This window comes from Hylobates moloch, unplaced genomic scaffold (genome assembly GCF_009828535.3).
Source record: "Hylobates moloch isolate HMO894 unplaced genomic scaffold, HMol_V3 SCAFFOLD_18, whole genome shotgun sequence".
In the NCBI taxonomy this organism is placed as follows: domain Eukaryota; kingdom Metazoa; phylum Chordata; class Mammalia; order Primates; family Hylobatidae; genus Hylobates; species Hylobates moloch.
This window is the reverse complement of record NW_026652293.1, coordinates 44,824,914-44,842,112: the sequence shown is the minus strand read 5'-3', so window position 1 is coordinate 44,842,112 and position 17,199 is coordinate 44,824,914. Positions and strand designations below refer to the sequence as shown.

At 42.9% G+C, this 17,199-nt stretch overlaps 1 protein-coding gene across 1 annotated transcript in view; it reads right to left on the bottom strand.

The window, feature by feature from the left end:
• PLPP3 (phospholipid phosphatase 3) overlaps positions 1-17,199 on the bottom strand; it is an 84,698-nt gene that overhangs the window by 27,815 nt on the left and 39,684 nt on the right. The window contains exons 2-4 of the mRNA XM_032137737.2: positions 14,825-14,982; positions 1,958-2,235; positions 1,504-1,561 (exon numbers count right to left, since the gene is read on the bottom strand). Coding sequence (XP_031993628.1) covers positions 1,504-1,561; positions 1,958-2,235; positions 14,825-14,982 — 494 coding nt within the window. The remainder of the gene's footprint in view (positions 1-1,503; positions 1,562-1,957; positions 2,236-14,824; positions 14,983-17,199) is intronic.

The following is a 17,199-nucleotide window of genomic DNA, read 5'->3' as shown; positions in this document are numbered from 1 at the left end:
ATTTTTCTTTTGGAATAAAATGAAGGGATATGAAAAAAATGAACACATACCCAGTTCCTCTAAGCACTTTTATAAAACACCGAAATTACATTTTTAAAATTGTTTCCAGCCCTGGGTAAAATACACACAGGGAGCAGGAACCTAAATATCTTTGCTAAATTTTCCTTTCTAAGAGCAAAACAAAAACAAAAAGATGAAGAATGGAGGGAAGTGCTGCTATTCATGAACACATAAAATCCATGTTTAATGTTGTCATAGGTTGGGGCTCATCTTTCAGCTCTGCATCCTCGGTAATGGGAAGCCAATGTTGGCTTAGTTTAGAGGCCTCTAAACTTAGAAAGGATTGGGGGGAAAAATAAATAAATAAAACAAACTTTCTGCTGTTTTTCCCAATTCCTAATTATGCTTTTTCAATAAGCTGAAATCAAAATGTTCTTTTTTTCAAACAGCTTGTGCTCCTCTGAGCTACATCTGACCTCTCAGCACCTTCTCGCTCTGAATTCTATCAAAGCGGCTGAAAGCAGGAAGTGCCTTGGCACACACGGACCTCATTCAAGGGGAAAGGAAAGGCAGGGAAACCGACATATAACTGACAAAGAAAAACAGACCAGCCCTCTGTCTGTCCAGCAGCTGGAGGCAAGCAGGGCACTTCACCTGCATTGCCCAACCATCTCCAGGAAATCAGAGCAGACACGGCCATGAGAAGAGCAACATGGGAATCAAATCATGGTTCCACTACTGGTTGAAGGAACTCAAACATGTTGCTTATCCTCTCTGGGCCTTGGTCTGTGGATTTGAGAAATGGGGCATGGATTTTATACTTCACAGTGTTGTTATGAAGTCATGCATCCTCATGGAGCAGAAGTATTTTGCAAAACTCAAAATTATTCTAAATACTTAGGTAATGATAATCCTTAAAGCCCTTCCATCCATAGAATACGGAGGACTGACATGGTGAACGTTGCAAAAAAATTTATCAGAAGGCTTGGGCTTGAGCAACAGTCCTGCTGTTTATGTACATTTTGGCAGTTCACTTTAATTCTCTGAGCCTTACTTAGCAATCTTTTCCCGCCATAGATTTTCAGAAAACAGGGCTTGTACCCTAAAATGTTATATTTAGGCTGGTGCAAAAGTAATTGGTTTTTGCCATTTAAGTAATGTAGTCCAGGGGTTTTTGTAATGGCAAAAACCTCAATTACTCTTGCACCAACCTAATACAAGTGTCTTTACCACTTTAAAATTCCAAAATGTGTCCACAATGCTTATCAAGCAGCTATGGCAAATACTATTTTTATTTGAAAAACGGGGAGAAAAAACTAGAAAGTAAAATAACTTCTGCTAAGGCAGTGGCAGCGCTCAGAATTAAACCTAACTTTTCTAGCTAACCTCTTTTTCATGGATTTCACAGTGATGTCGTGCCCCTAAATTATTTTGAGTGCTATCATATCAGAAGGGATCAAAGCTAGAACTGAGCACTGCTCAAATCAAAGGGTGGGTACTTACCACCAAATACAGCATAGTGTACATGGAGAAGGAGGCATGGCCAGAGAAGAAGGACTTCCTGCAAGAGCAAGAGAGGGCCATGAAAGGGCCATATTCACATCCCTGATACACACTTGTCTGTCTGTCTTCCCTCCCTAGACTGTAACCTTGAGAGCAGGCACTATGCCCTGTTCATTTTTGCATCCTTGGTAGTGCTCTGGACCCATGCCTGGAACATAGCAGGCACCCATGAATTCATGAATAAACAAAAGAATGAATGAATGAATGTACTTACCAATGCTATATCGGAAGTATTGATTTACATATCTGTCTCGAACATCTGACTGTGACTTCCTCAAGAATAGGAACTATGCCTTATTCACCCATCTAAACCAGGGCCCAGCTAGTAAGTGCTCACTGAACTGCACTGTATCAAAGGGGTCCAGGCTCTGGCCATGGGGAGGTGGTGTCTCACCTGGCTTCCTGGACTTTGCTGTCATCACCTCTGCATCTGTAGTTCTGAATGTAGCCTTCAGAGCAGTTGATCTGGCTGAAATCAGGGTTGCAGACACTCAAGAAGTGAGGACGCAGGCGCCCTATGGACACTTTGGCAATGTCTGTGAAAGACTGGCTGATGGCACAGCCAAAGAGGAAGCAGCCCACTTGCTTATAGAGTGCTGCCACGTAGGGGTTCTGAATCGTCGACCGCGACTTCTTCAGGTAATAGATCCGGTAGAATTCCCCCGTGATGATCTAAAAGGAATCCAATAGGGGAATTAGGCAGTATCAAGATTCATCATCAACATTGATGCCGTAAAGGATATTCAACAACACAGCAGAATATTCAGCATTTGCAAAGGAGTGTCCTAATTTTCTATTTATGAAATACACAGACACAAATATGCACAGAAGAAAAGATCAAAGCGCTAATATAGTTGGGTGTTTTAAGCCCCTTTGTAACAACAAAAATATACAACCAAATATATTTATATGTATATATGTATGTGTGTGTGTGTGTGTGTGTGTGTGTGTGTGTGTATTTTTAAGGGAGAGACAAGAACTTAACTATAGAAAAGAAATACTAAATGAAGAATCAAGGACAAAGTAAAGGGTAGCTATGATGTCACAGGGTCTGAGCAAATCTCGAGATTCCGAGATTTGGAGTAAAGGATCACCAACAATGACCTGACTCTAGTAAGGACCTCAGCCTCATGCTGACATTGGCCAAGGTGAGAGTTTCTGCGTGAAGAGGTGGACACACCACGGTTAAGTCCTGGGGAATTCAGACTCTGCCACCAATCTGGTATCCTTCAGCAATAATCTACATCCTCCAAGCTTCGGCCTCCCACTCCATAAAAGGAGGCTGCTCACCTTTGCAGTTGTTGGTTCAAATAGGATAACATGAATGGGAAATGACCTGGATCATAGAAAGTGATGCTTTTACTTTTTAGAAGCAGAGTGTGATGAATAGAATGCTAGTTTAACACCTGAGAAACTTGTAGTACGATGCCCTTCAGTGTTTGTGAATTTCCTCCAGTCAGCCTGTGCTGTCTTCTCTGAGCCTGAAGATCCTTCTCAAATCCTTCTTGATTTTCATACTGTATCTACGATATGATGCTTAGAGGAGATTTATCACTACTGAAAACAATCTACCAATTACTGATTACCTATTATATACCAGACATTGCTGTTATATTCTTTATGTCATGAAATCCTGATGCTCAAGATAGATATAGTGACATCATTTACATTAAGGATAGGGGACAGCTGATGTTCTGTAAGGTAAATGCCGATGATGTGCACAACCACACACCCTGCTGCCTTTGTCTTAACTCCACAGCCCAGCCATGGCCACTTCCTGCTTGTAACCACAGCCCAGAGACAGTGATGGTCAACTCATCACTCACCACAAAAGTCCCTTCACACTTCCTCCCAGGGCAGGATGATGAGTTACACTTGCCCTTTCAGAGGGAAGAGAGCATGTGCACAACCACAAGGGAAGCAATAGTCTGGCATATCCTTTGCAAAGGCTCCCAATATTCTTTTACAGTGGAGGAAAGCATCAAGGCATGAGGTCTGATCAAGGTCCTCAAGGCTCCAAAGTCTGGGGGAGGACGACCATGTAGGAAGGAAACACCAGCTGGGCCCAGGGACAAACAGGTGCAGCAGTGAGAACAGCTACTATCACTGCCAACATCGACACAGTGACTCTGTGTTCATAAATGCTTTATATATAAGAGCTACATTTTGTTTTCCCAGAACGTATTGAGTACAATTCTGTATTAGAGGAACATAGGCAAAGGCCACTCTAGCCAGCATCTTGGCATAGCCATTTCCTGAGAGAGCAAAACTAGTATGGGACCCTGCATAGATGCTCAAAGACTATCAGTTGAAGGAATAAATGAATGAAAGGGAGCAGGATGGTAGTCCTCAGAGTTGCCTTATTACAAAATTGGAAGTGTCCCCTCAACATTACCAAGAACGCTTTGATAACACGTTGCAGAGATTAAACGCCAGGAAGCATGGCAAGTCATTAATGAAAGGGACCATTATATTTAGAAGAAACTTAGGTCCAAATTAGCTCCCATCTAAAGATTAAACCCAGGTGCACTGACTCCCTGCCCAGCATTCTTTCCTACCATTCATGATCTAATTCCCCTTGTGAACCTGTTTATACATTTACCCTATGTAACCTCACAGGCAAACAAGATCCAGATGTTTATTACCACAATCATGATCTCTTAATCTTTTTTATTCTTCCTTATTTATAAGTCATATGAGATTTTTTATGCAGGAGGAAGAGCACTGAACTAGGAGTCAAGTAGTCAAGGTTCAAGTCCCTACTTGTTTAGTGAATTTGGGATAAATTGGTTTCTGCATTTGCAAAACGAGGGTGCTAGACTCTGATTTATGACTTCATAACTGCAATGACATTTATTCTCAACTCTCCTGGGCTACGTCCACCATCCACCACTAGCCTGCCAACCAAGCACAGGTAATAAGCAATGACAGAGGAAAGTTACTTGCTCAGAGATGACACCAGAAACAGGGAGCAGAACCAAGGCCTCAGATAAAATCCCTGACCTCGGATTGCTCTCTGGTTCCCTGAACCAGCCACTGCTACAGATTAAGGAACTGTTTCTAAGCAGGTGTGGCCTGAGGATCAGTCAGCATGATTTCCTGTTTGATGCTGAGAAAGAACATGTGAGTTTCCAATGCAAATTAGCATCTCTTGCATGAATTTACTGATTAATCTCAGATGAGTCACCTTTCTGCTCCAGTTACTTTAGGGAGACGGGGTTTGATTACAATTCAGGGATTCTTTTCAGCTCTAATGTCCCATCTCTAAAACTTCCATTTTTAGTGCCACAGTCTTAAGATAGTAAATTGCAAAGTAAAATGTTTCCTTCACTCATGGGAAAACAAGGAGATGAAAACAACATTTTGCAGTACCTCAAATTCTTAATAACAATGTTAACAGCAGCCATCTCTTACATTTATTTTGTACTGTAGTTTCATTTAATCTTTTCTGTGAAGAAGATATTCCATTCTACAGATGGAGATACTAAGGCTCTGGGAAACAGTGACTTTTCTGAAGGATTTGAGGCCAGTAAGTGACAGAGTTAAGAATAGGGCCCAGGTATTCTGACTCTTAAGCTCAAAGACCCACAGCAGACTACACTGGGATAATTTTATTATTTCTATTGTTATTAAAACCAATTTCCACTGTAGAAGAGCAACTGCAGATTTTTAAGGAGAGGGCCAGGCTGAAGCCATTTAGCAGACACATGACTCCAGGGCCACATGGCTTCTGGGGCAGCCTTGACAGATTTTAGAGTGAATGAGCAACAAATTATGTATTTTCTCTATCCCCTTGTACAGAAGGGTCGGGGAGTTGACAACACAGCCATAAATCATCATTATGAACCAGCCGGACTTGGCTTCTTGTAATCCTAACCCTTAAAAGTCTATTTAATGAAATTTGGGCTGTGAAAGGCAGCCTGAATACCTCACCTCTACAGGCGAGGCGAAGGCTTAAATTGTTCTCCGACACGTTACACACCTAACTCTGGAGTCCCAGATTTACTGCTTTCGGACTTTATTCATTACTCACAATGTTTTTATTCCTGGGTAATAAAATAAGCTCTTCCCTCCCCCTCCCCCTACAAAGACTCTGTCCCCACTCCCAGACTCCTGCCCCTAGAGCCCTCATTTCTGCCTCAGTCAGCAAGGTTCTGATATGTAAATTTCACTGCTGAGAAAAATGCCTTCAATGTTGATCCCTTTCTGAAACAGCAAGCAACAGATTCTGGGGGTGATGGCAGGCTGCCAGGCAAGCAGAGAATTCTCCCCTACCTGCCTTTTAAAGCACTTGGCACAGAATCTGGAAACTAATAAAATGGGAAAGCATTGCAATTAAGCTACAAGGGGACAGAAAGGGATCAGTCCTTGCCTGAGAAGCGCTGCAGTTTGGAGAGAAGTTGGCTCCAACTGCAAGACAGCTCCTCTTCCTGTCTTTTCTGGTGAAAAAGAGCTCAACTGCCCACATATTTACAAATATTTCACTGTTATGGAGAGGAAATATGAAGAAAAATTAGGATAGACTTTTGGGAAAAGATAGAGCAAGAGGTGGTGAAAGAAGCAGCAACGTTGTAGCCAGAAAAACCTGTCTGAATCTTGTCTATTACCTTAGGCATCTGACTCTACCTCTGGGCTTAGATGTCCTCATCTATAAAATAAGGTTAATAATATCTACGTGGCAGGATTGCCAGGGAATTAGATAAGGTGGTATGTCAATCGCCTGGCACCTAGCAGGAGAGCCCTCCAAAAGTTAACTTTTTTCTTCCCTCCCTTGGAGAAGAGGAAAACAAACAAACAAATAAAAAACATGCTTTGTAGAGAATATCTCTTCCAAGAGCTCCTTGGACGATACCATACCTAACTGAAGAGTCTGGAAATACCGCCCCTCCAGGGTAGGACCAGAAAGTGTGTGTATGGATGACATTGCTTTTGATCATTTTAGCTAGTATGTCTTTTTCAGCAGATCAAGACAGAAGCAAAGTCTAAACTCAAAGCAGAAAGGACAACCCTACTCTACTGTTTTGTGTTATTTTTAACATTCCACTCTATTTATAAATTATCCCAAGAAAGGTAATATTTTTGCACAGCAGCCTAACAATCTCTCTTTCAGAGACTGAGAACTCATCTTCCACCGCTGAGTCTGAAGGACAAACTTTCCTATACTCTGATCGGCTTTAATAATATTGACTTAGTACTTTACAGCTTTCAAAGCACTTTCACATCCACTATACTGTTTGCTTCTCACAACACCATATGAATTACTAAATTATTACCAACACTTATATAATTGAGTATGACGAAGGCCAGAGAGGGCAGTGAATCACTCTTGATAAAAATGAGACAGCAAGAAGACCATCACTGAAGCGGGGGCTTCCTCGTTCTAATTCCTGTGCTGTTCCCAATGGCATCGAGCTGGCTTTCCCTTAGAAGTCCTACTAGGCAGCAGTAGTATGTATGTCTCCAGCTAGACAGATGTTCACAGAATGCCCACTAAGGGCCTGCCGTCTTGAAAGGCACCTGCACCTCTAAGTTCCTGCTAGCCACAGAGGGTCAAGTTGTTCTTTTACATCTCGGTTACATGAATTGATGAACTTCTTTTGCCCAGAAAAGATTAATTTAACAAACTGTTGATGATGGAGAATCGTGAAGGGAGAATCACATTTCTCACTTTAGTTCTCAGTCCCAAAGGAAAGGAAAAATATAATGTATCTGGGTCCTGTTTCTAAGGATGGAGACAGATGTATGACTGTATTTTCTCTGGTGCTGATTGCTCCATCTACTGCAATAAAGTGCAGCACTTTAGTAACCAGAAATAGTTGATTGGAAATTTATTCTCTGATTCTTCTGTCACTTGGTTATCATCTTCAGCCTTTTTCAGGAGATCAGTGCCTCACCGTCTGGGAAAGGTAATGAAAACACAGATCTGTCCAAAGACACCAGTATAATTTCTGGGCTTTATGGGTAAGTCAGAACTCCAATATCTAGAATAAAGACAGCAAAGAGGCCAGAGAGGGGCTACGGAAGCTATTTATGATTGAAATTAGCAGTGGCTGCCCTGTGCCCACAAGTCTCACGAAGAAGAGAGTCTGAGGCATAAAGCATCATTATTTTCCCAAAAGTCAGGGACTCAAGAGTCGTGGGCCTCCTGAATGCCCAACTCTGCCAGTCCATGCAAGAATCTCCTGGCTGTTCCTTCTGCAGCATTGCCTACTGCAACCTCTTACTCTTTTTTTTTTTTTTTTACCTTGAATTTCCTAGGCTTCCTTAATATCACATCACCATGCGTTTGTTACTATTTCTAAATGTACGTCTGCTTCTTCTAGTGGTTCCACATCTGACTTCTACCCAATAAATGTGGGTCTTCCCTAGGATTGTGTTCTTGGCTTTCTGCTGTGATTTCAGCTGCTTCAATAGCTTCAATTGTTACCTCTGTGAAGATGACCTTCAAAAGGGCATCTCTCTGTCTCTCTCTAGCTTCAGCCTACCGCTTTCCCCTAATTGGCCCAATTCCAATCTTCTGCTAACTCTCCCAACTGGAGATGTTATTAGCATTTCAAATTAACCAAGTCTAAGGTCACACCCATTCCCACTCCTGTCCCAAACTTCACTTCTCTTCCCTCTATTTCTGCTCAAGATGCCACCAAGCATATGACTGACAAAGATGTGCAATCTTAGACTCCTTCCTCTCCCTTATCCCATTGTCCATCCGGCTTTTGCAAGGTCTCTTGCATCCATGTTTTTCTCTCTATTTCCCTTGCATTGCCACCACTGTGGTTCAGGCCTCATCTTTACCTTGATTAGAAAATTGACCAAGCTCACTTAAAATACTCTCATCAACCTCTAGCCAATTAGCTGGAGTAAAAATTCCTCAGCATTCAAGGGTCTTCACAATCTTGCCACAATCTTCTTTTTCTACTGTAACCTTGTCTACTCCCTTATATTCCATTCATTCACCCAAACAGGTCTGCTCTACATTCCCTGAAAACACTTCATTGTTTTGAAGTCTCTAAAATTGCTGAAGCAACTCCTTCTGCCTAGGTCAGGTTCTGTGATGAAAATCCCACTTATGCCTTAAAGTAGAGCTCAAGTGCCAACTAGTGTCCTGGGTTAGAGTTTGGCTCTTTGACTTACGAGTCTTGTACAACTGAGCTCTCTAAGTCTCAGTTTCCTCATCTCTGAAAATGAAGATGATGACAGTATCAAAAGCAGGGTTGTGGTGAAAATTATATGGGACGAGTGCTCAGTGAATAATGATGATGATGAAGCCTTGGCATAAGCCTTAGCCTTAAGTGCTCTTCCTCTGAACTCCCATAGCACTTTATTTAGACCTCAGACAATCTGCAGCATTTGATATGTTTCGTCCTTGAAGCTCTCCCCTCCCTAGCAACCACCACCATGCACTGCCCTGACTCTCCTCTTATTCTCAGACTAATTATTTCCTTTCCTTGAGGGTCTAATCCTATAGTCAGATTTGTACTTGTCTTGAATTCCCTTTAAACTGTAAGATCCAAAGGCAAGATTTGTATTTTACACATCAGCTTATAGGCCAAGGTGCCTATCACAGAGCCTGCTTGTTATAAGGGAGGTATCACCCTGCACCTACCTACACACAGCAGGTGATCACCATCTCTACAAACCACTGATGCACACTGTCAATCTTAGGCAGTCATCTGCCCAGTGGTCTAGATGTTTTATCTTCCTCCATACATTTAACTCTCCAAGCCCAGTAACTAAAAGCTTTTATAGCTAACTAAATAAAGAGCACTCTACATAGCACCGACCAGAGTGGGCCTTTATTAGCATCTGTTAAAGCACTTAGGCTTGAAAGCCAAACAGACCTAGGTTTTAATTCGTGTTCCCCCATTCACTAAGCAGAGTAACCTCGGACTAGTCACTTCACCCTTATAAGCCTCAGTGTCCTCCCTCATTTGTCAAATGTGGTAAATAATAGCAACCTCACATAGCTGTTGAAGAGGATTTAAGATAAGACATGAGTTTCTGGTCCATGAAATAGCTCATAAATGTTATCTGATTCTCCACCCCATCCCCAACACACACTGCCCCTCACAGAAAGTATTTCTCAGCCTCCTAAGCATTATGACTTCAAATGGAGCATATCATCACCTTCGTATTGATACGTTTTTCAAATAGTCATGAATCCCTAAGAGCTGTACCTAACTAAGGAAGAATTGCTGCTGTTCTCACTTCTTCCAGGACATGAGAGTGAGTGCGGGTGGTGGAGAAAGGGAACAGATGAAAATTTAGTGCAATCTCCATGCCTGTGTTGTTAAATCACAAATAGATGCCCCCTCCCACTGTTCCCCCAGGGATAAGAAGGTCTCAGAAGAACTCTGTAGCCATCTGATCAGGGGACAACACAGTTGAAGGATTAATGTGGCCTCTCTCTGTTGGTGGTCTTGGTAATTGCAGATGTAGTGGATTGTAAACTGGGGGACTGGGTCTCCCACTAACGCACCACTGGGCCAGCACAACTGCACATTTTTCAGAGTTGAAAACTCGACTAGCCTTTAATGAGGAGGCAATGTTGGGGAACCTTGTTTTCTTGGCAGGGCTCTTGTAGATAAAGGGAGATGGAGGGGTGGGGAGGAACTAATGAAGTCCAGATGTGGGCAAAGTGAAGTATGATACTGAATAAACAAGTCTTGCAGGTACTAAGCTCTTCTTCTTGTCTCTCCAGCAAGAAATTTGCATGTGGTACAGAGTGTGTTCCTGTGTGCCTCCTGGAGCATAGCTGAGATTTTAAGGAAGAAAACAGGACATTTTCCCCTGCTCTGTGAATCCTCTGATATCTTTTGACCTAATGCTTTTGATTTTCTGCCCCCAGTTTATGGCCTCTTCAGTGATTTTTCACAAACATATATTGAGCACCAAGGTCTATGTCTCACACTAGCAATACCAAATCATATCAGATCTGTCTCTCCCCTGTGCAGCTAACAGGGTAGCCAAGAAATATACAAGTAAACAGACATGACAATCAGCACAGTGACTACAGCCACAGAGGTGGGCCCAGGGTTCTCTGTGACCTTTGGAAGGTGGGGGAGGAGACAGCTACGGAATGCTTCCTGGAGAAATGTCTGCCTGGTGTTTATTAAGTACCTACCATGTGCCCAGAGGAAAAGACTTGGCCCCTGTCTTCCAGCAACCTATTATGTAGCATTTTTTTTTTTTTGATATGGAGTCTCGTCCTGTCACCCAGGCTGGAGTGCAGTGGCATGATCTTGGCTCACTGCAACATCCACCTCCTGGATTCAAGCGATTCTCCTGCCTCAGCCTCCCAAGTAGCTGGAATTTCAGGCACATGCCACCAAGCCCAGCTAATTTTTATACTTTTAGTAGAGACGGGTTTTCACCATGTTGACCAGGCTGGTCTCGGACTCCTGACCTCAAGTGATTCACCTGCCTTGGCCTCCCAGAGTGCTGGGATTACAGGCGTGAGCCACTGCGCCCGGGGTATGACAGTTTGTATTAAGGTGTTATTAGCCTGCTTGAGATGGGGTAGCTGCTAAGTTTCATGACAAGAGACAATATGTAGCTAGTTGTGCTGAGGTTCACTACTGTGTAGTGAACACCTGACACATCATAGGCACTTGATAAGTAATTGTGGAAGGAGGGTAGGCTGCAGAAGATAGCAGTAGGAATCAGAGGACTCCTGGTCTGGCCATGCCACTACTTAGTTATGAGAGAGTCACTTAATATCCTTGAGCCCCAGTTGAGTTAGCTGTAAGAATCAACCTCCCAGGATTACTACCAGGTGCAAAGAACAGCGTGCATATAAAAGCCACACTGTAAACTGTACAACACTACAGAAATATGAAGGATGATTCTCACTTATCACACACATAATATCACATGATTTAACAACCAAAACAAGCCTATAGCATTGGTGAACCATTGTGACCAATTTATAGAAACGCAAAGTATAGCTCCAAGGGGTCCAATGGCTCTCCCGAGGTTGAAGGACAAGTCACAGAATGAGTAAGCACGCAAGTTGGGACATGTACCTAAGTCAGATGATGCGTAAGTTTGACTTTTTCTCTAGTTAGGAATATTATTACAGAAGTCAGATTCAAGTGGGGTAGCATTTTTATGGCTAGGGAGAGAAGGGGATTCATCCATGACTCAACCATGCATCAATTCCTAGATATTAAGAATCTGTATAAACCCCTTTTAGGTTCTGAGCGAGGCAAGCACTGAGCCCAAGTATATTTAAAATGAATACTCAGCATTGCTTCCCATTTTAAATCTTTGCCCATGATACTCTTTGTAATACAGTGCAAGACAAAACTGAGATAGGAGATGATATTTTACTGTTTGCTAGAGTCATTAAGCCTTTGCAAGGCAGGGATAGGAACCATTGCTTTGTGGATTTGGAAGGAATTCCTATTATGCTATAATTCCAGAATCTGAGATACATCTGAAAAAGAGGTCAACATGACTAGGTTTTTCCACATCTCCTGCCATTGAAAGGTGTCTGCTTTCTCCATAATGCCTGATGATTTGCATCTCTAAACCACACTGGTCTCCTCCACTGCCATTCTATTCCTTTGTTGTGGGGACCATCCAAATGGGAGCAGGGGCATCCAAATCAGTCAAGGCCTCTCTTGCTGTTTTAAACAAACCTGACATTCAGCAGGAGAAGGCTCAGGATGGCAAGCAGCAGGATGATCGTTCGATTTCCAGCTCTGGGCCCCTCCACCCTCCACGACTGTCACTCCTGCCCTCTAATCAGAACCAGGTTCTGGATGGGGCCAGCTGGGAAAGTGGGAAATGTGTCACCGTCATTGTTGCTGTTTTTGTTAAATTTAAACTCTATAGCTTTTCCAGAACTGAGAATGCAAAAGTGAATTATCCCCTCCGTCTCTGAGGTCTTTGCTTTTACCTTTTTCTGTGAGTACCCTTGATAGTTATGACAGGTAAACAGGCTAGTAGGCTTCATTAGAAGCCCCCAATTCACGTGTCTCCAGCAGAAATGCAACAGCAGTTGGACCAAGAGGTAAGAAAGTCCTATTGCAAAGTGGAGTGAGAATCAAGAGAACTGGGTTCTAATTAAATAACTATAAGAGTGGGGGGTGTAGCTAAGGCTAGGGTTCCTTTCCTTACTATATTTTTGCCAGATATAACATCTGGCTGTCACTTCACCATTTTTTGACTCTGTTTACTCATTTAGAATAAAAATAGTTAACATTTACTGGGCATACCATATGTGCCAAGCACTGAGTTACTTTATATATATTAGCTCATTTAATTCTCAAAACCTTAGTAAGTAGACATAGTATCTCCATCTAACAGATGTATTTCCGGAGGCGCCATAAGGTTAATTTGCCACATGGTCCACAGCAGAGGGGTTCAGGTCTGAACCAGGGCATGTGCTTTTAACCCTGTGCTAAACTGAAAACCCTAAGAATATCTAGCTCTTGGGGTTTCTTCAAGGGTGAAATGCATCCACACATGTATCTCCCATACACGGCATACGCAGTAGCACTGGACAAGAGATAACAATTATTGCAGTAATTTCTTGGCTTATGTTTCTCCGGAACTATAGGAAAGCACTATCTAATCCATTTTGCTGCCATTGTATGGGTTGGGGAAGCAATGCTGTTGCTCATTGTATAACGAGGCCACAGCACATGACTGCTTCAAGAAAACCTGGGAGGTCAGGAAGCATTGTAATTAAAATATCAACATAACACAAGGAAAGGGGCAAGCCACAATGAAGCTCTCAATAGCACATTTTTTCTAAGAAATGCTGACATCCCTTAAGGAGAAAGGGATTGGCCTTGGCAAGCAGCAAGTGAAGAGCTGCTGACCTGAAGCTCTGCTTGGGGAAGGAAGGATGGGAAGAAACACATGAACTCTGAAGAAGCTACTTTAGCATTTTCCTTTGCCCATCCTGGGGCCAGGTCAGAAAACCAGAACCATTCCGAACTAAAAGACTCTGAACGTTCCAGTGAGCCCACTGCTGCAAAGTGCAATTCCAGGCATTATGGCATTCATTTGATTCTTTTTTTTTTTTTTGAGACGGAGTCTTGCTCTGTCGCCCAGGCTGGAGTGCAGTGGCACGATCTCGGCTCACTGCAAGCTCCGCCTCCCGGGTTCACGCCATTCTCCTGCCTCAGCCTCTCCGAGTAGCTGGGACTACAGGCGCATTTGATTCTTACAGCGATCCCCTTGAGGGAATCCAAACAGCAATCTCATTTTACAGATGAGGAAATTGAGGGTTAAAGAGATCAATGATCCACCTAATTCACACAGCTACGAGAGGTTCTGAAGAGTGTCTCTTTCCACTGCCCTGTGTCTGGGAGCAGCCCACGAGGCAAGCTGGGAATAATGCCACAGAGAGTGATGAGCATGTGACACTCCTGTCCCTATGCTTTTCTTATCTCACCACACTCTTGGGTATAGTGGGCTCCTTTGAAGTGTTCAATTAACTGATCCTCCAACTTTCAAAAACACCTGTTCAAACCTCAGTACATGATACTGTGCAATTATTTGCCTTCCACGACAAATACCTTTTTCAAGGAAAGCCATTCTTCCTAGAAACTCAAACCCACAACTGTCAATTTGGAGCACACAGGAAAACTAGACCTTTCATTTTTCAGTTTTCAAACACAAAGATCCTTAGTCCACCTTTAAGAAACTACTGCAGTTGCCAAACGGACTGTTTTTCTTTTAAAGGTTGGAAAGAATTCTACTAGCCTCCCTTCCCCCTCCCCAAATTCAAGCTGTTGATTGTGTGCCTGGTTTACGATGTTATTAAAATACAAAGAGGGGTCTCAAAGTTTACAACCAACCTCCAGAGTGGGCAAGTCAAAAGAAAACTACATGAAATGTGGTACATGTAACATCAGCAGCTTACATTTGATCCAGAGTAGGCAAGATAAACTAACTGCCTATCCCCTTGAGCAGTTCATTTGGACAGGTTAGCCTTCCTGAACTGTGAGTCTGCGAGACAGAAAGGGGGCTTTGAAATCAGCCAGGCACAGGCTGAACCTGAATTTTTTTGTAGCTGTAGACTTTGAGTATGTCATTTAACTCTCCCATCTGTATAATGGGGGTGGGTGATAGCACTTACTTCACATTTAGTGTTCTTAGGATTAACTACCTTCCTTCTTGGCTAAATACAAGCCAGAGAAAGTTGGCTTCTACTTGGTATAAGTCTCTGTTCGCTCAGACATTCTATAATATGACAATACAGGAAGAAGTCAGACAGGATCCACCATAGCAGAATCTGGACACTTACCGCGAGGATGGCAATGACGATCCCCACGGCGCAGAGCACAGCGTCATTTATTGTCTCACCAGTTTTCAGTGGGTACTTGATGCTCTCATCATTGCAGTAAAACCCTCGGTGGTAAGGCTTGATGGTGCTTGTCTCGATGATGAGGAAGGGGAGGCCCGCTGGTCCAGGTGGAACCATGGCATATACCAGAAAAAAAAAAAAAAAAAAAAAGGAAGGGGAAAACATCAGTGCCAAAGAGGAACCTCAAGCAAAGACCATCCCAAATATCACTGAGAGTGATAATCATTCCTTCCATTTGTAGAGATCTACTGCCTAGAGAGAGCTTTCGCTATGCACATCCCCATTCCTCCTTTCCACACCCCTATGAGGAGAGAGGCATTATCCTCTTCTCTTCCCCAAGAGCTCGGAGGTAGGCAGTGAAAGAGCCAGAGCAGGGGTTTTCCCACTGTTCTACAATACCCTGCTAAAAATTAAAGCCCAAATCACAACATTTACTAATATAGCCCCAAATCTCATGATTTATGCTTCCAAGGGCATTCATTTCTTAGCTCTTAACCATTTCCCCTTTGACAAGTTCACTAAGGCTGTGCTGCCTTAGTAGTGAAGGTCTTGGAGTAAAAAAATCTGGATGCGAACCCCAGGTCCACCACTTCCTCTGGTTCCCACTCCATTTCCCTGAGCCCCAGTTTTTTCCCACAGTAAAATGAGTTGTGGTGATGACTAAAGGAGATCAATGCACACACAATCTCTAGCACAGTGCCTGGCACATAGTAGCTGCTTCATGAATGCCATTTTCCAGGCTTTTCTTTCACTGTTCAAAGAACTACCAATAAGAGTGAGCAGAACTGAGCTTGGCCCTGCTGCCTGCAGACCTGGATAGAGGGCCCAGGGCACCCAGGAGCACCAAGTGGCTCTTACAGCTGCTGCTGGTTATCAGTGGCCAGCTCAGATACTATTCTCTCAAAGGTCATAGCAAATGGATTCCATCATCTGCCAAGAAAAGTCCCTCAAAACCCTGACTTAAAAAGCAAAGGCCCATGATAACTCTTGTTTGGATGCTACAAGAGCCTCCTAATCAGGCTCATGGCCCCCATTCCCTTCTACAGATAGCCATCAGTTTGTTTCCTGAAGGGCTTGGACCGTGAGCGTGTCAAGGCCTTGCTAAAGCCTCTTCAATGGCTCCCAGTGACACAGGGTGAAATGAAGTCTCTAAGTATGACTTTAGGAGTTCCCATGACCTGGATATCTCTCCAGCTTCATGCTCTGCTGCTCCTCTTCAGTAAGCCTCCAAGAAACCAGTACACAGAGACTGTGGATTCATGCTATTCTCTTAGACCAAAATACCTCTTCCTCCCAAACTACCCAACTGCAATACCAAGCTCCAATGACACTTCGCAAAGTAAAAGGACCAGCTCTTTTACAAATCTTGGAACTAGGGAAGACCACCAAAAACACAGCGGCCTTTCAGCTGGAACTGCCATCTTCCAGTAATTCACCAAAATGACGAACACAAAGGGAAAGAGAAGAGGCACCCGATAGATGTTCTCCAGGCCTTTTAGAAAACATGGAGTTGTTTATTTGGCCATGTATATGAGAATCTATGAGAAAGGTGATGTTGTAGACATCTAAGGGAATGGGTACTGTTCTAAAAAGTATGCCCCACAAGTGTTACCATGGCTAAACTGGAAGAGTCTGCAGTGTTCCCCAGCATGCTGTTGGTATTGTTGTAAACAAAAAAGTTAAGGGGAAGATTCTTGCCAAGAGAATTAATGTGCGTACTGAGCACATTAAGCGCTCCAAGAGCTGAGACAGCTTCCTAAAAAACATGAAGGAAAATGATCAGAAAAAGAAAGCCAAAGAGTTCAACTGAAGCACCAGCATGCTCTACTGAGAGAAGCGCAACTTTGTGAGAACCAATGGGAAGGAGCCTGCTGCTGGAATGTATTCCCTATGAACTCATGGCATAGTAGATGTTAAAAAAAATAATAAAATAAATACAAGACTTCTGGACTGTAAAAACACACACACACACACACACACACACACAGTGGCTAATACAGCCACTATTGAATGCACACTCACGATGTGTTGGGTTCTTTATATCCATTTTTGCATTGAAGTATTATTTAAGCACTACCACCCATCTTCAAGCGGAGGGAACAGAGACTCAAGAGAGAATACTGAGCTCATTCAGGGTCTCTTAGTCCACCTCCAAATGCTTAAATCCCTAATTTAACTTTGCAAATTGATTTCATTCAAATGAGAATTTCATTAGCTGAAAAATCCCAAGATAAACAGTTGTTTAAAAGATAAAATTCCATTTTTCATGTTTTTCAAAAAGAATTAAATTCACGTCATGTTGCTTGAAGTCCCAG